Genomic DNA, 16,685 nt, shown 5'->3' with positions numbered 1-16,685 from the left:
CCAAGCCCGGATAAATGCAGAGGGTTGCGTGAGGAAGGGCATCCGGCATAAAACTGTGCCAAACATATATGAGCCTTCATGATACGAATTCCATAATGGTTAGGTTTTGGCCCGGGCATCCTGGAAATGTTAATCTGCAAGGCGTAGGTAGAAATTCAGATAATATAGGTTGAAGACAAAAAAGAGGAGGAAAGCGGCTTGGTTGGCAGAAGAAGAAGAGGAATGCAACGACCAGGCTGTGTGTAGGGACTTTGAATGTTGAGACTATGACAGGAAAACCTTTGGAGTTACTTGACATGATGATTACGAAAAAGGTTCATATATTGTGCATCCAAGAGAGCAAGTGGAAAGGGAGTAAGGCTAGAAGTTCAGGTGCAGGGTTTAAATAATTTTATTATGGAATAGATTGGAAGAGACATGGAGTAGGGATTATTTTAAGAGAAAAGCTGGCTAAGAATGTCTTGGAGGTGAAAAGAGTATCAGATCAACTGATGATGATGAAACTTAAAATTGAGGATGTTATGTATAATGTGGTTAGTGGCAATGCCCCACTGGTAGGATTTGACCTCGAGTTGAAAGAGAATTTATGGAAGGAACAAGACGAACCAGTCCTGAGCATCCCAGAAGGAGAGAGAGTTGTGATTGGTGCAGATTTCGCTGGACATGTTGGAGAAGGAAACAGGGGAGATGAAGACGTGACGGTTATGTACGGCATTCAGCAAAGGAACTTTGAGGGACAGATGGTGATGGACTTTGCAAAAAGGATGGAATTGGCAGTGGTGAACACTTATTTCCAGAAGACACAGGAACAGAGTGACCTACAAGAGTGGAGGTAGAAGCACGCAGGTGGATTATATTTTGTGCAGACGATGTAATCTGAAGGAGGTTAGCAACTGTGAGGTAGTGGTGGGGGAGAGTGTGCCTCGACAGCATTGCATGTTGGTGTGTAGGATGACTTTGGTAGTGGGTAGGAAGATTAAGAAGACAAAAGTAGAGCAGAGAATCAGGTGGTGGAAGTTGAGAAAGAAAGAATGTTGTGTGTCCTTTCGGAAAGAGGTGAGACAGGCTCAAAATGGTCAGGAAGAGCTCCCAGAAGACTGGAATACTACGGCCAAGGTATTCAGAGAGGCAGTCAGGAGAGTACTAGGTGTGTCTTCTGGTAGGAAAGGGGAGGACACTTGGTGGTGGAACCCCAAAATACAGGAAATCATCCAAGGAAAGAGATTAGCGAAGAAGAAGTGGGACACAGAGAGGACTGAGGAGAGGCAGAGGGAATTGGTGAGGTGGCTGTGGAGTTTTTGACCAACTTATTCAATAGAATACTAGGGGGAGAGAGGATGCCAGAAAAATGGAGGAAAAGTTTGCTCGTCCCCATTTTTAAGAACAAAGGTGATGTTCAGAACTGTGGAAAGTACAGAGGAATAAAGATGATGAACCACACATTGAAGTTATGGGAAAGAGTAGTGAAGGCTGGACTCATGACGGAAGTATCTGCGAGCAACAGTATGGTTTCATGCCTAGAAAGAGTACCACAGTTGCATTATTTGCCTTGAGGATGCTCGTGGAAAACTACAGAGAAGGTCAGAAGGAGCTACATTGTGTCTTTGTAGACCTACAGAAAGCTTATGACAGAGTACCAAGAGAGGAACTGTGGTACTCCATGCGCAAGTCTGGTGTGACACAGAAATATGTTAGAATAGTACAGGACATTTATGAGGGCAGCAGAACAGATGTGTCGAATTTAAGGTGGAGATTGGACTGCATCAGGGTTCCGCTCTGAGTCCCTTCCTCAGTGATGAAAGTCCTCCGGATTTCCAGATTTTCAAGTTTTCATGAAAATTGAGAAAAATTGCCCCCCACCACCCCTCCGCATTCTCTTAAGAAGTCACTTATTTTGTGTCGTCTTGACATTAATTTACGTGTTTATTTCATAAACGTTAACGAAAGAAGCCTGCTCCAAAACAACCGGTATTCGATCGCAAGGCAGTGTGACGGCGTGCCCCCCCCCCTCCAAAAAAGATGTTAGACTATCATCCACCTCGTCGCTTGATTCATATGTGGCCAATACGTCGAGCGCATGCACATAAAGGCGCGTTCTAGCAAGCCGGCCTCCTATTTACGGCAGTCCCGCGATGCGTGCTCCTCCCCCTCCCACAACAATACATAACGATTACCGACAGGAATGTTTATTGCAATGTTTCGCTCGCTTGTTGCCATGAACACCTATGATGTTGAACTAAACTTTCAGCATTTTCAAAACATTGCGGGTATAGACCATTCGTGTTTATTCCTTGACAGGCCGGTGCATTTAACGTTTCGTCAGATAGTTTGTCAGAGCAAGAATTTTTATTGATGAAAAATTTTAAATACCTTTTTATATCATGTTCTACTAATATCAGTTGAAATTGGAAATGATCATTGCTGAGTTTGAAATTGTGGTTTTATATTTTAGTTATGTGTTTGTTTTTAATTTATTTGTAATATAGAGTTATGTTGTTTTCATCCATTAAGTTATTTTAAGGTCTTGAGATTCCATCCCGAATCGCACCCGCAACTTTACCTGCGAGCATGACTGATCACACCCGTACATTTTTCAAATGTGAGTGACTGTATGTATATATCAAAATATTAAAGGGAACTCAGTATCCTATTAGTACAACGAGATCTATATCTAAGATAGTGAGCAATGTGGTCGTGTGATTCTTTACTTTCAATTTTTGTCTGAATTTTGTCCACAGATAGAGCCAAAATGCACCACAGCCATCAATTTTTTAAAAAAATTTTCACGGGGTGCATACCCCCGGACCTCCCGAGCAGGACTTCACACCTTCAGTGCTCGGATTTGTATTTTCAGGAATTTTCATGAAAGTCCACTTTCATCTCTACTTCCTTTTTGCAGTAGTAATGGATAGGCTGACAGACGAGGGTAGACTGGAATCCCCTTGGACCTTGATGTTCGCAGATGATATTGTGATCTGCAGTGAAACCAGCAGAAGTAAAACAAAATATATGTGTGTGAATGAGAGGGGCGGAGGTGGAAGAGTGAAGTTCCAGGGAGAAGAGATAGTGAGGGTGGACGACTTCAAATACTTGGTCAGGAATACAGAGCAATGGTGAGTGTGGTAATGAAGTGAAGAAAACGGTCCAAGCGGGATGGAACAGTTGGCTGGTGTTCTATGTGACAGAAGAGTATCCGCTAGTTTGAAGGGCAAAGTTTATAAAACAGTGGTGAGGCCGGCCATGATGTAAGGATGAGAGATAGTGGCACTGAAGAAACAAGAGGAAACAGAACTGGAGGTAGCAGAAATGAAGATGTTAGGGTCTAGCTTGGAGTGAGCAGAATGGATAGGATTAGAAATGAGCTCATTAGAGGGCCAGCCAAAGTTGGATGTTTTGGAGACAAGGTTAGAGAGAGCAGACTTCGATGGTTTGGACATGTCCAGAGGCGAGAAAGTGAGTATATTGGTAGAAGGGTACTGAGGATGGAGCTGCCAGGAAAAAGAGCGAGAGCAAGACCAAAGAAAAGGTTGATGGATGTTGTAATGACTATGGGTGATAGAGAGCGTGATGCACAAGATGGGCTTTGATGGAAAAAATATGCATTGTGCTCAAATGAGTCAACTTGGCATGAAATATACAGAAAAGAAGTATTTCAACACCCTGCTATATTGCAAGTTCTCCCACTTAGAAATCATAGAGGGGTTTGAAATTTTCATTGTAGGTGAAAAAGAAAAGTCCAGACATCACAAAGATTAATTTTTTTTCATAATTTATTTGTGTGATACAGCTGCCTCCCACTGAGAAATGATGGAGGGGTATGAAATTTTCATCATAGGTGCATGTCCACTGTGAGAGATAATCTAAAAAGACAAATCCCGAAATCACAATGTATGATTTTTTTTTTTTTTTTTTAACAATTTATTTGTGTGATACAGCTGCAAATAAGTATTGGAACACCTGAGAAAAACAATGTTAATATTTAGTACAGTAGCCTTTGTTTGCAATTACAGAGGTCAAACGTTTCCTGTAGTTGTTCACCAGTTTTGCACACACTGCAGGAGGGATTTTTGGCCACCCCTCCACACAGATCCTCTTGCTGAGAAACACAGAGTTTCAGCTCCCTCCAAAGATTTTCTATTGGGTTTGGATCTGGAGACTGGCTAGGCCGCGCTAGAACCTTGATATGCTCCTTATGGAGCCACTCCTTGGTTTTCCTGGGTATGTGCTTCGGGTCATTGTCCTGTTGAAAGACCCAGCCACGACCCATCGTCAATGCTCTGACTGAGGGACAGAGGTTGTTCCTGAAAATCTCACAATACATGGCCATGGTCATCCTCTCCTTAATACAGTGCATGTCCTGTCCCATGTGCAGAAAAACACCCCCAAAGCATGATGCTACCACCCCCATTCTTCACAGTAGTGAAGGTGTTCTTGGGATGCAACTCATTATTCGTCTTCCTCCAAACACGGTTAATACAATTATGACCACAAAGTTCCATTTTGGTCTCATCTGACCACAAAACCTTCTTACATGACTCCTCTGTATCATCCAAATTGTCATTGGCAAACTTAAAACGGGCCTTGACTTGTGCTGATTTAAGCAGGGGAATCTTCCGTGCCATGCGTGATTTTAAACCATGACGTGTATTACCAACAGTAACCTTGGAAACGGTGGTCCAAGCTCTTTTCAGTTTATTGATCACGTCCTGTCGTGTAGTCCTGGGCTGATTCCTCAACTTTCTAAGGATCATTGAGACCCCACATGGTGATATCTTGCATGGGGCTCCACTCTGAGTGAGATTGACCATCATGATTAGCTTCTAATGATTGCTCCAACAGTGGACCTTTTTTTTACCAAGCTGCTTAGCAATTTCTCCGTAGCCCTTTCCGGCTGTGTGGAGCTGTACAATTTTGTCTCCGGTGTCTTTGGATAGCTGTTTGGTCTTGGCCATGTTACAAGTTTGAATCTTACCGATTGTATGGGGTGGACAGGTGTCTTTATGCAGCTAACGACCTCACACGTGCATCTGATTCAGGATAATACATGTAGTGGAGGTGGACTTATATAGGCAGACTAAAAGGTCATTGGGGGTCAGAATTCTAGCTGACAGGCAGGTGTTCAAATACCTATTTGCAGGTGTATCACACAAATAGATCGTTAAAAAAATTATACATTGTGATTTCTGGATTTTTCTTTTTAGATTCTCTCACAGTGGACATGTACATAAGATGAAAATTTCAGACCCTTCCATGATTTCTAAGTGGGAGAACTTGCAATATAGCAGGGTGTTCAAATACTAATTTTCGTCACTGTACTTTTTGATAATTCAAGATTGAGAAGAGTAACCCCTACCTGAAATGAAATGCTCGCTACACAAGCGTGTGTATTTCGTTGGGTACCATCCACCCCGTTTAATTACCGAAATCCATCGATCTTTTCTTGTCTTTTCAGCTGGTATTCCGTAGAATGATCTCTTTGAAGAACTGTCTCGTCTATTGTGACAACCAACAGCACAACAGGTCTCGGGCAAAAATCTGCTCCAGTTCAACAACTCCAGCATTGCAGAGCAGCTAGGTTTGATCGGCAATGTGGCCCCGTGCAAACTGTGATGTAACCTCCACAAGCTTTATTTACCATCTGTCTCTTGTCCCCCCCCAACACACAACGGTAAATCGCGAGAGGCTGGCTGCTTGAAAATTCAATCTTGGGACAAATAGGTGTGTGCACCCCTGATTTAGATGATTATATTTTACAGCAAACAAAAACTCAAATTCACCATCTCTAAAAAGTACAATATTATCTAACAAACAAGCCACAATGAAATTGAGTTGTAGTCTACAATTAGAATAGTAGAATTTGCCCTTTGAAAAGTATTCATGATATACGCGCTTGTAAGGCTATTGAAAAAATAACAGCGTAGCATTCAATCAGTTAATCTGGTTCGTCACAATGGACTGGTCTTATTTTGAACACAAGTATATATTTGTACTTGTGATTTGTCTTTTTTGTAACTTTTTGTGCATCTGTGGCATCTTGTATGTCTTTCTGCGTGTCAACATTTTGTTGATCTTGTATACTTTTTGGTGTCTTTTGCTAATTTTGTTCTTCATTTCTACATCTGTTTATCTTTTTTGCAGATTTTTGTGCATCTTTACTGGTCCTCTTGTGAGTCTTTGCATGTCACCATATCATTTTGTGCGGGATTTTTTGCATTTTTGTGTGTCTACGTGGGTTATTGTATGTCTCTTGGTGTCTTTTTGTTCAACTTTTTTCTTTTGCTGGGTTTTTGTGTCTTTATTGTGCATCTTTTTCAGCATCCCGTCCATTTTGGAGCGTAAAAATAAATGGTTCCTAAAGCTGAACATTTTAGTACAATGCACTGCATTTGCATTTTAATACAACTGACACGATTATTTGCCGCACCACCAGAGGGAACTTGCGTACGTCACTTTGAGAATCAGACTTTAACAACGTTTGATAATGTCACAACAGATAGTCTTTTCTTTTTTCTCTTATAGTCCCCGTTGACACCAGTCTGATCATCGTGGTGCAGGCCAAAGAAGATGCCTATATCCCTCGTGCAGGGGTCCTTAGTCTCCAGGAGATTTGGCCTGGCTGTGAAATCCGTTATCTGAATGGAGGACATATCAGTGCTTATCTGTTCAAACAGAACATCTTCAGGTAACACCAAGTATTTTGACCAACTCTGTAAGAAAATTATATGAAATATCCACGTAAGGTCAAACTGCATGTTTATACCGTATTTAGTGTTTTTCCTTTGATTGTTTTATATCTATGGCCGAGAAATGTTTTGAACAAATATCACTGTGATTATGATGAAAGTGGTACCTCTACTTACAAAATTAATCTGTTCCAGAAGTCGTTTCGTCATGTGAAACTTTCATAAGTCGAAACACATTTTACATGTAAATAGTGTAATCTTTGCCCAGCCCCCCAAATCCCCATAATATAAAGAATAGTGCAAAATTATGTTCATTGACCTGAAAAACAAACATTCAATTCAATGATGTTCAATTCATTCAATTATGTTCATTGTTGAACAACAAAGTGAAGAGAAGAGTGAGTGGAGCGCATAAAGGCATCGTGGCATCATGAGAGGTGGAGCCATAAACACAACTTAATTCCACTAAAATTAATAAATTCCACAAACTATGAATTCAAAACAAATATTAACTTTCAATGTTTCGTGAAGTACCAATTCAAAGATGTTTTACCTTTGACGGCTTTTAATAATTTTATGGAAATGTGCAAGGCAAACGTCATCGGAGTGAGTGATAGCCCGACTAGTAAACACATTTCCCAGATGATTCTTTTGAATAAATTCGGAAATGTCATGGAATTTTGTCAACACTTTTTTTTCTATTCTGGCTGACGGAATAGTGACTGCCTCCTCCTCAACGCCACAAACTGCTCCTGCATTGTCGTGTGTTGCATCACCTCCAGCTCCTTTTTCATCAAAACATCTTCGGGGTGCTCCTGAACCAACTCGTCGATGTCCTCAGTCTTTCCCAGTGAAATAATTTCCTCAATTTCACGTTCAACCTCCACTTCAAAGCCTCTCAAATTCCTGTGGAAGAGCAGCGGCAGCAGCATGAGGCCACATGCACACATCTTTTTCATATTTCTCGACGATTTCTTGGTTTTTTTTGGAGGGGGACAAAACAATTCTCATCTTCTCACTGGCACTAGCCATCAATTTCTTGTGGTCCCTGGTGAAAAAAGATGAATACATTTGCAAAAAAGTTGTACAGTATGAGTGTGCACAAGTGTATGACAATGGATTCGGTGACGAAGATACAGAAATTGCGTCACAGGTAAAGATCGACGTCCACCAATCCCACCCCACCCCCCCAAAAAAGATTTCCATTGCTTGTTGCCAATGTGATGCCAGTAAGATGCTTACTTCAAATAAGAGCTGCTCTATTGTGCCACACATACCAAGAGACAGGATGCGCGGTGTCTTAAGATTGACATCTCTCCTAGCCAATGTGATGTCAGGAAGATGCTCCGGCGGTGGCCAATGGGAGAGGAGCTCTATCACCCCACTTTCAAACCAAGATACAGTACAGGATGTTTACATTTGTGGAATCCAGTGCCATTTTTTTCCTTCCATATCTTCTTTCGTAACTAGAGACAAAAATTATCCTGGGAGGCTTTTTGTAAGCTGAATCTTTCATTAGTAGAGACTTTTATTAGTAGAGGTACCACTGTACATTATCGTTGGCTGGTCATTGTGTTTTACATACACATTCAAGTGAGTAATTGAACCAAGTACAGTGCCTTGTGAAAGTATTCGGCCCCTTTTCAACCTTTTGACACATTTTAGGCGTCAAACGTAAAAAAATAAAATTGTTTTTTTTGTCAAGAATCAACAGCAAGTGGGACACAATTGGGAATGGAATGAAATTTATTGGATATTTTAAACTTTTTTTTACGAATAAAAAAACTGAATAGTGGGCAGGTCTGAGATACTGTTGTGGAGAAGTTTAAAGCCGGAATTGGATACAAAACGTTTTTGCAAGCTTTAAATATCTGAAGGAGCACTGCACAAGCAGTCATATTGAAAAGGAACGAGTATCAGACCACTGCAAATCTAGCAAGACATGGCCTCTAAACTTTTACCTTGAACAGGGAGAAGACTGATCAGAGATGTAGCCAAGGGGCCCATGATCACTCTGGATGACCTGCAGAGATCTACACCTGAGGTGGGAGAGTCTGTCCATAAGACAACAATAAGTTGTACACTGCACAAATCTGGCCTTAATGGAAGAGTGGCGAGAAGAAAGCCATTTCTCAAAGATATCCATAAAAAGTCTCGTTTAAAGTTTGCCACAAGCCACCTGGGATACACACCAAACATGTGGAAGAAGGGGCTCTGATCAGATGAAACCAAAATCGACCTTTAGGCCACACTGTAAAATGATATGTTTGGTGTAAAAGCAACAGAGCTCATCACCGTGAACACACCACCCCCACTGTCAAGCATGGTGATGGCAGCGTCATGGTTTGGGCCTGGTTTTCTTCAGCAGGGACAGGGAAGATAGTTAAAATTGATGGGAAGATGAATGGAGCCAAATACAGGACCATTCTGGATGAAAACCTGTTGAAGTCTTCCAAAGACCTGAGACTGGGATGGAGATTTATCTTCCAATACGACAGTGATCCAAAACATAAATCCAAATCTCCAATGGAGTGGTTCACAAACATATCCAGGTGTTAGAATGGCCAAGTCAAAGTCCAGACCTGAATCCAATCGAGAATCTGTGGGCAGAGCTGAAGACTGCTGTTCATAAACGCTCTCCAAGCAAACCTAGTATTAATGCAAGGGGGCCAAATAATATTGCACGCCCCACTTTTTAGGTTTTTATATGTTAAAAAAGTTAAAAATATCCAATAAATCTCATTCCACCTCACGATTCTGTCCCACTTCTTATTGATTCTTGACAAAAAATATATATATCTTTATCTTTGAAGCCTAAAATGTGGCGAAAAGGTTGAAAAGTTCAAGGGGGCTGAATACTTTCACAAGGCACTGTAGCACCTGTATTTGCACACACAACTGAAAAAGGCCATTTCCTAACATATGGTCCCTTTAAAGGACCTATGGCATCCAGATGCTCTATTTTACCCACAGGTTCTCATTGTACTTTTGCGTAAAAAAAAAAAAAAGACACTTGCCGGAATTTCAAGTCATATCCGTCTGTTTTGTAGCAATCTGTACGTAACGAATTGCCCTGCAAATGCCACTTTTTCCTCATCAAAATCAATACACCATCACGGGTTAGGAGCGACGTCAGTGACTGAACTGGGAAGTAAATTCACTGTATAGAGATTGTGCACCTACGTCATAAAATCACATGACTTGCCATATTGCCGCTCAAATAAAGCATTGTTGCAAGTTAATTCTGAGACGAAACGAAAATATGTCCTATAGCACAACACCCAGAGTTTTGTCCAATATTATTCAACATTTAGAAGGTGATAATAAACGAAGGTACATGGAAAAAAGAGAGGCACTTGGCATAGAGTACCCATATTTAATGCCGTAGTCAATGTTTTCGCCGATAAAGTGGACTGTGAGTTCGCTTCCACGTGTCTTGGACAACTGGATATAGATATGTGGTGAGTAAGTCGGATTTACACAGAAAAGTTCAAAAGCGTATAAAAGTCTGGACGAATATAAATACTTTGTTGCTGGATCTGTTCTCCATCAGGAATAAATCCCACATAGTCGCGGATCCACTTGGATTTCTTCCAATACTAATATTTAAATAAATGACCCCTGGTTTTACACACACAAAAAAAGAGGACAGGGAGTCAGCTCCTCCATAGACGGAAGTGTATCGCTCCCACACCCGTAAACCTCTCTGTGACAGTTTATTTTCTTTTTTTAAATACTCATTGTTCTCAAATAAGTCAACTTAGCATTATAAATACTTCTTAGTAATTTGAGTTTAAGAATAATTCCTACTTGAAATTAAGTGATCGCTTCACAGGTGTGTGTATTTCATTGGGCACTAGGCATCCTGTTTAATTGCTGAAATCCATCGATCTTTTCTCATCTTTTCAGCTGGTATTCCATAGAATGATCTCTTTGAAGAATTGTCTCATCAATTGTGACAACCAACAGCACAGTGGGTCTCGGGCATTCGGAAAAATGCGACACCCAAGCAGCTTTGTTTGACCGGCTACCCATCGATCTTTTCTGGTCTTTTAAGCTGGTATTCTATAAAATGATATCTTTGAAGAACTATGTCGTCTATTGTGACCACCAATAGCACGCCAGATCTCTAGCAATTTGAAAAATCTGCTCATGTTCAACGGCCCCTGCACTGCAGAACAGCTGGTTTTGACCGCCAATATGGCGCCGCGCAAACTGTGATGTAACGTGCACGAGCTCTATTGCTGGCGTGGACAAGGGATGTTCATTTAGTATAAAATAGCAGTGTCAACTCATATTTTATGTAATCGCTGAAATTACACCTCCAAAATGACAGCGTTTCAGGAATTTAAAAAAAAATGTCTTGCTTGAGTTTCTAAACATTGCTTTAAATTGGTATTACTGTACAGTTATACCGTATATTCGTATCATTTCCCATTGCACACATCAACACAACAGCTCTCCAAAAATGTTCATTTGCTAATTTAATATGTTAAAAAAATGGTAATTTATTACTGTGTAAACGATTAAAATGGTACAAACACATTGCCAGCCCGCCTTTAAAGTCAGGCATGGTCTCACATCACTACCCCTGTACAAAAAAAAGCCTTTTAAGTTTACAAACACAAATGCCTGTGGTATGTCATCTTCCCAAACTGTTTTTCAAAGGTCAGTAAAGGATTACACAGCATTGAGCCGACAAAACCTGTGTATACATGCGGAAATTGATCTTCAAGCACTTACCTCATATCCCATCTTCCTTTTGCAACAAAGCATTATAACGATCAATTTCAACAAAACGAGCCTACTCGTACTGTATTAAAGTTTCTTTCGGCTTGTCCCTTTCGGGGTCGCCACAGCGTGTCATCTCAGATGAACGCACATATGTTTGGCACAATTTTTACGCCGGATGCCCTTCCTGACGCAACCCTACTCGTACTGTATTAAACCTCACTATTTTCACTCATTGTCTTAAAGGGGAAATCTAGTGTTTTGCATGAACAATAGGTCATGTAATAAGTACCCTATTTTGACAATGTGATGTTAAATCCTCTCTCATTTAAGTGTTTTGAGAAGATTTTTATCGACAATTACGAATTTTCAGGGACGCTGACATTTTCGCAAGTCACATGACAAACGTGTGCGTATGTGATGTGTACCATGCCGCAACAAAGGCTCGATTACATAGGACACCATTTATGCCTAGCGGTGATTTCTCGGCTATATCCTCAACTGATGAAGAAACAGTAGTATCGGTTGATCAGGAAGACGGAGAAAATACTTCCATACAGATTTTAACCTGTGGGTGTAAATGTTGAATTTTTGGATGGTTCTTCGGGCAGAATGACGTGGAGTCTGATTACTCAGAGGCCTACGCACGGGACATAACTGCATAACCAAAGGCACCCAGAGCTCCGGTCCGGCAGCCGCAGATGGTTCTTCGGACGGGAATGACACTGGCACTGACGAGCAAGCTCCGGCGGTGGGCCGTGAGCCGAACTTCCAGGCGGGGGAGGCTGTTAGGCCCGGACACCAAAGCTAGGCTCAAGGCCTCCGCCGAAGCTTGAGTAACAGCCTCCCCGGATGTCGAAGCTCGGGTCGCAGCCCGCTGCCAGAGTTGGCAGCCCGCCTTCTGCCTTCCTGATTTCAGCCTTTTTTTTTTTTTTTTTGCATATCTATCACACACAGGTTTCAAATCATCAAACCAATTTTAATATCACTCAACCCAAGACAACCCAAGGAAATACAAATATGCAGTTTTCAAATGACAATTCCATTTATCAAGGCACAAAAAAAATTCAAACCCTTCTGACCGTCTGTGAAAAAGTAACAACCCCCGGAACTTAATGTGTTGTGCCACCCTTGGCAGCAATAACTGAAATCACGTGTTTGCGGTAATTGGTGATTAGTCTTTTGCATCACTTTTTGTCCCACTCTTTGCAGAAATGTTTCGACTCCACCATATTGGATGGCTTTATAGCATGAGCGGCCCGTTTAAGGTCACACACAACTTTGACTCAGCCACTTCAAAACCTTTTTTGAATTTTTATTTTTTTGCCATTCAGAGGTTGACTTGCTAGTGTGTTTCGGATCATTGTCCTGCTGCATGATGCAAGACCACTTGAGTTTGAGGTCACAAACTGATGCCCAGATGTTCTTCAGAATTTTCTTGTACACAGGAGAATTCATTGTTCCATCAATCACACAGCAAGTTGTCCTGTTCCTGAGGTAGAAATGCAGCCCCAGACCTCCACCACCATGCTTCACTTTTGGCACTTTCTTTTTATCAAATGCTGTACCATTTTTATACCAAATGTAATGGGCTGCCCATCTTCCAAAAAGCTCAATTTTTGACCCACCAGTCCACAATATGTTTCTCCAAAAGTCTTGAAGATCATCAAAACTCCAAGATTCCAAGATGGCGGCATGCACAGGTGCGGTGGCTCTTTGCTCTCCAGTTTGGTGCATGTCTTTTTCATTATTTTGGCGCTATTTTTGGATTTTTGTAAACCCACGTTCACCTATAGCGCCCAGGACCTCATTGATCTGGGACTGGAGCATAATTTATCAATCACTAACAAGTATCAGAAGGAAAAACAATATTCTATGGACATCACAAGACCACCTGGACCTCCATGAATAGTCGGTCTACCCAGCAAGGAACAGAGAAAGGGGAGGGAGCGAAAATGAAATCAAGGATGTCAGTCGGGCTTGGCTGATAAGCTAAGGAAGTAACCTCACAGACCACCAATACCAACCATCCTTCTAACCAGCGCAAGACCCACTACCCACAAAATGCATGAATTGGAATTACAACTCGCCATGAGCAGTTTGTGTCTGGAACGGCAATGTTATTTTTATCACGGTGACGTGGCTACATCTGCGAATCCCTGATGTATAGTACAGCTAGTTTCACTAGCGGACCGTATGCTGCATCGGCAAAACAGAACCAAAGTCATCGAAACCCACTGCCCTCCAGATTTAGAAGTTCTTGCAGTCTCATGTAGACTCTTTTTTTCTACCGAGGGAGCTAACAGTAGTAATTCTGGTAGATATCTATACAGTGAAAAAAATAAGTATTTGAACACCCTGCTATATTGCAAGTTCTCCCACTGAGAAATGATGGAGGGGTATGAAATTTTCATCATAGGTGCATGTCCACTGTGAGAGATAATCTAAAAAGACAAATCCCGAAATCACAATGTATGATTTTTTTTTTTTTTTTTAACAATTTATTTGTGTGATACAGCTGCAAATAAGTATTTGATTACCTGAGAAAACCAATGTTAATATTTAGTACTGTAGCCTTTGGTTGCAATTACAGAGGTCAAACGTTTCCTGCAGTTGTTCACCAGGTTTGCACACACTGCAGGAGGGATTTTGGCCCACTCCTCCACACAAATCTTCTCTAGATCAGATGGGTTTCTGGGCTGTCACTGAGGAACATGGAGTTTCAGCATCTTCCAAAGATTTTCTATTGGGTTTAGTTCTGGAGACTGGCTAGAACCTAGATATGCTTCTTACGGAGCCACTCCTTGGTTTTCCTGGATGTGTGCTTAGGGTCATTGTCATGTTGAAAGACCGAGGCACGATCCATCGTCAATGCTCTGACTGAGGGAAAGAGGTTGTTCCCCAAAATCTCACAATACATGGCCGTGGTCATCCTCTACTTTATTCAGTGCAGTCGTCCTCTCACATGTGCAGAAAACCCCCCCCAACGCATGATGCTACCACCCCCATGCTTCACAGTAGGGATGGTGTTCATGGGATGGAACTCATCATTCATCTTCCTCCAAACACGGTTAGTGGAATTATGACCAAAAAGTTCCATTTTGGTCTCATATGACCACAAAACCTTCTCCCATGACTACTCTGTACCATCCAAATTGTCATTGGCAAACTTAGGACGGGCCTTGACTTGTGCTGGTTTAAGTTGGGGAATCTTCCGTGCCTAAGGATCAATGAGATGCCACGAGGTGATATCTTGGATGGGGCTCCACTCCGATTGAGATTGACCATCATGTTTAGCTTCTTAAATTTTCTAATGATTGCTCCAACAGTGGACCTTTTTTCACCAACCTGCTTAGCAATTTCTCCGTAGCCCTTTCCAGCTGTGTGGAGTTGTACAATTTTGTCTCTGGTGTCTTTGGATAGCTCTTTGGTCGTGGCCATATTCCGAGTGACTACTCTGTACCATCCAAATTGTCATTGGCAAACTTAGGACGGGCCTTGACTTGTGCTGGTTTAAGTTGGGGAATCTTCCGTGCCTAAGGATCAATGAGATGCCACGAGGTGATATCTTGGATGGGGCTCCACTCCGATTGAGATTGACCATCATGTTTAGCTTCTTAAATTTTCTAATGATTGCTCCAACAGTGGACCTTTTTTCACCAACCTGCTTAGCAATTTCTCCGTAGCCCTTTCCAGCTGTGTGGAGTTGTACAATTTTGTCTCTGGTGTCTTTGGATAGCTCTTTGGTCGTGGCCATATTCCGAGTTTGAGTCTTGCTGATTGTATGAGGTGGACAGGTGCCTTTATGCAGCTAATGACCTCACACAGGTGGATCTGATTCAGGATAATACATGGAGTAGAGGTGGACTTTTAAAGAGACAGAGACAGACTGTAGATGGACAGGAAGAGCTCCCAGAAGATTGGAATACTACTGCTAAGGCATTCAGAGAGGCAGGCAGGAGAGTATTTGGGGTGTCTTCTGGTAGGAAAGGGGGGAAGGACACTCGATGGTGGAACCCCAAAATACAGGAAGTCATACAAGGAAAGAGATTAGCGAAGAAGAAGTGGAACATGGAGAGGACTGAGGAAAGGCGTAAGGAAAACATTTAGATGCGTCGGAGGGCAAAGGTAGAGGTGGCGAAGGCTAAACAAGTGGCATATGACGAACATGTACTCCAGGTTGGATACGAAAGAAGGAGAAAAGGATGTCTTGACGTTGGCCAGACAGAGGGAGAGAGATGGGAAGGATGTGTAGCAAGTAAAGGTGATTAAGGATAGCGATAGAAAGATATTGAATGGTGCCAGTAGTGTCCTAAGTACATGGAAGGAGGACTTTTAGAGCTTAATGAATGAAGAAAAAAGAGAAGAAAGAGTGGAAGAGGCAAACGTGAATGAACAGGAATCGGCAAGGATTAGTTAGAGGGAAGTTAAAAAAGGCACTGAACAGGATGAAAAATGGAAAGACAGTTGGTCCTGTAGACATACCCGTGGAAGTATGGAAGCAATTTGGAGAGGTGGCTGTGGAGTTTTTGACCAACTTATTCAATAGAATAGTAGCAGAAGAGAAGATGCCAGAAGAATGTAGGAAAAGTGTGCTAGTTCCCATTTTTAAGAACAAAGGCGATGTTCAGAACTGTGGAAACCATAGAGGAATAAAGATGATGAGCCACACAATGAAGTTATGGGAAAGAGTACTGGAGACTAGACTCAGGACAGAAGTAAGTATCTGCGAGCAACAATATGGTTTCATGCTTAGAAAGAGTACCACAGATGGATTATTTGCCTTGAGGATGCTCGTGGAAAACTACAGAGAAGGTCAGAAGGAGCTACATTGTGTCTTTGTAGACCGAGAGAAAGCCTATGACAGAGTACAGAGTGCCAAGAGAGGAACTGTGGTACTGCATGCGTAAGTCCGGTGTGATGGAGAAATATGTTAGAATAGTACAGTACATATATGAGAACAGCAGAACAATAGTGGGATGTGCTGTAGGTGTCAGAAGAATTTAAAGGGCCACTGTCATGAAATGCATGTTTTTTAGTATGTTATTAATGAAAAAACGGCAGCTGACATGGTCCCATGTGTTTTTTTCACCACAAAATATGATTTTGACATATCCAGCTTTTTGTAACTCCCGCCATGAAAATCCTCTTGAGGGATTTGTTTTCGAGAAGAAGCAGGAAGTGACGTACAAGACAGGACCGGCCTCAAGTGGACTCGTTTGTTTCTATTAGTTTTACCTCCGGGAAGGTAGCTCGTTGTTCCTTTGTGTT

The 16,685-nt window shown here is 41.8% G+C and overlaps 1 protein-coding gene across 19 annotated transcripts in view; it reads left to right on the top strand.

Moving 5' to 3' along the window:
- The window catches only part of abhd18 (abhydrolase domain containing 18), a 46,850-nt gene that overhangs the window by 25,262 nt on the left and 4,903 nt on the right, over window positions 1–16,685 (top strand). For 5 of the 19 annotated variants that reach the window (XM_061834165.1, XM_061834171.1, XM_061834168.1 and 2 more), the window contains one exon: window positions 6,520–6,682. In XM_061834165.1, coding sequence (XP_061690149.1) covers window positions 6,520–6,682 — 163 coding nt within the window. Of the gene's footprint in view, window positions 1–5,452; window positions 5,719–6,138; window positions 6,442–6,519; window positions 6,683–8,653; window positions 8,728–16,685 lie in introns of those variants that run through there. The other 14 variants (XR_009797032.1, XR_009797030.1, XR_009797026.1 and 11 more) reach the window with 9 other exon arrangements.

The sequence above is a fragment of the Syngnathoides biaculeatus genome, chromosome 11 (assembly GCF_019802595.1).
Source record: "Syngnathoides biaculeatus isolate LvHL_M chromosome 11, ASM1980259v1, whole genome shotgun sequence".
Classification (NCBI taxonomy): domain Eukaryota; kingdom Metazoa; phylum Chordata; class Actinopteri; order Syngnathiformes; family Syngnathidae; genus Syngnathoides; species Syngnathoides biaculeatus.
This window is presented reverse-complemented; position numbering and strand designations above follow the sequence as displayed.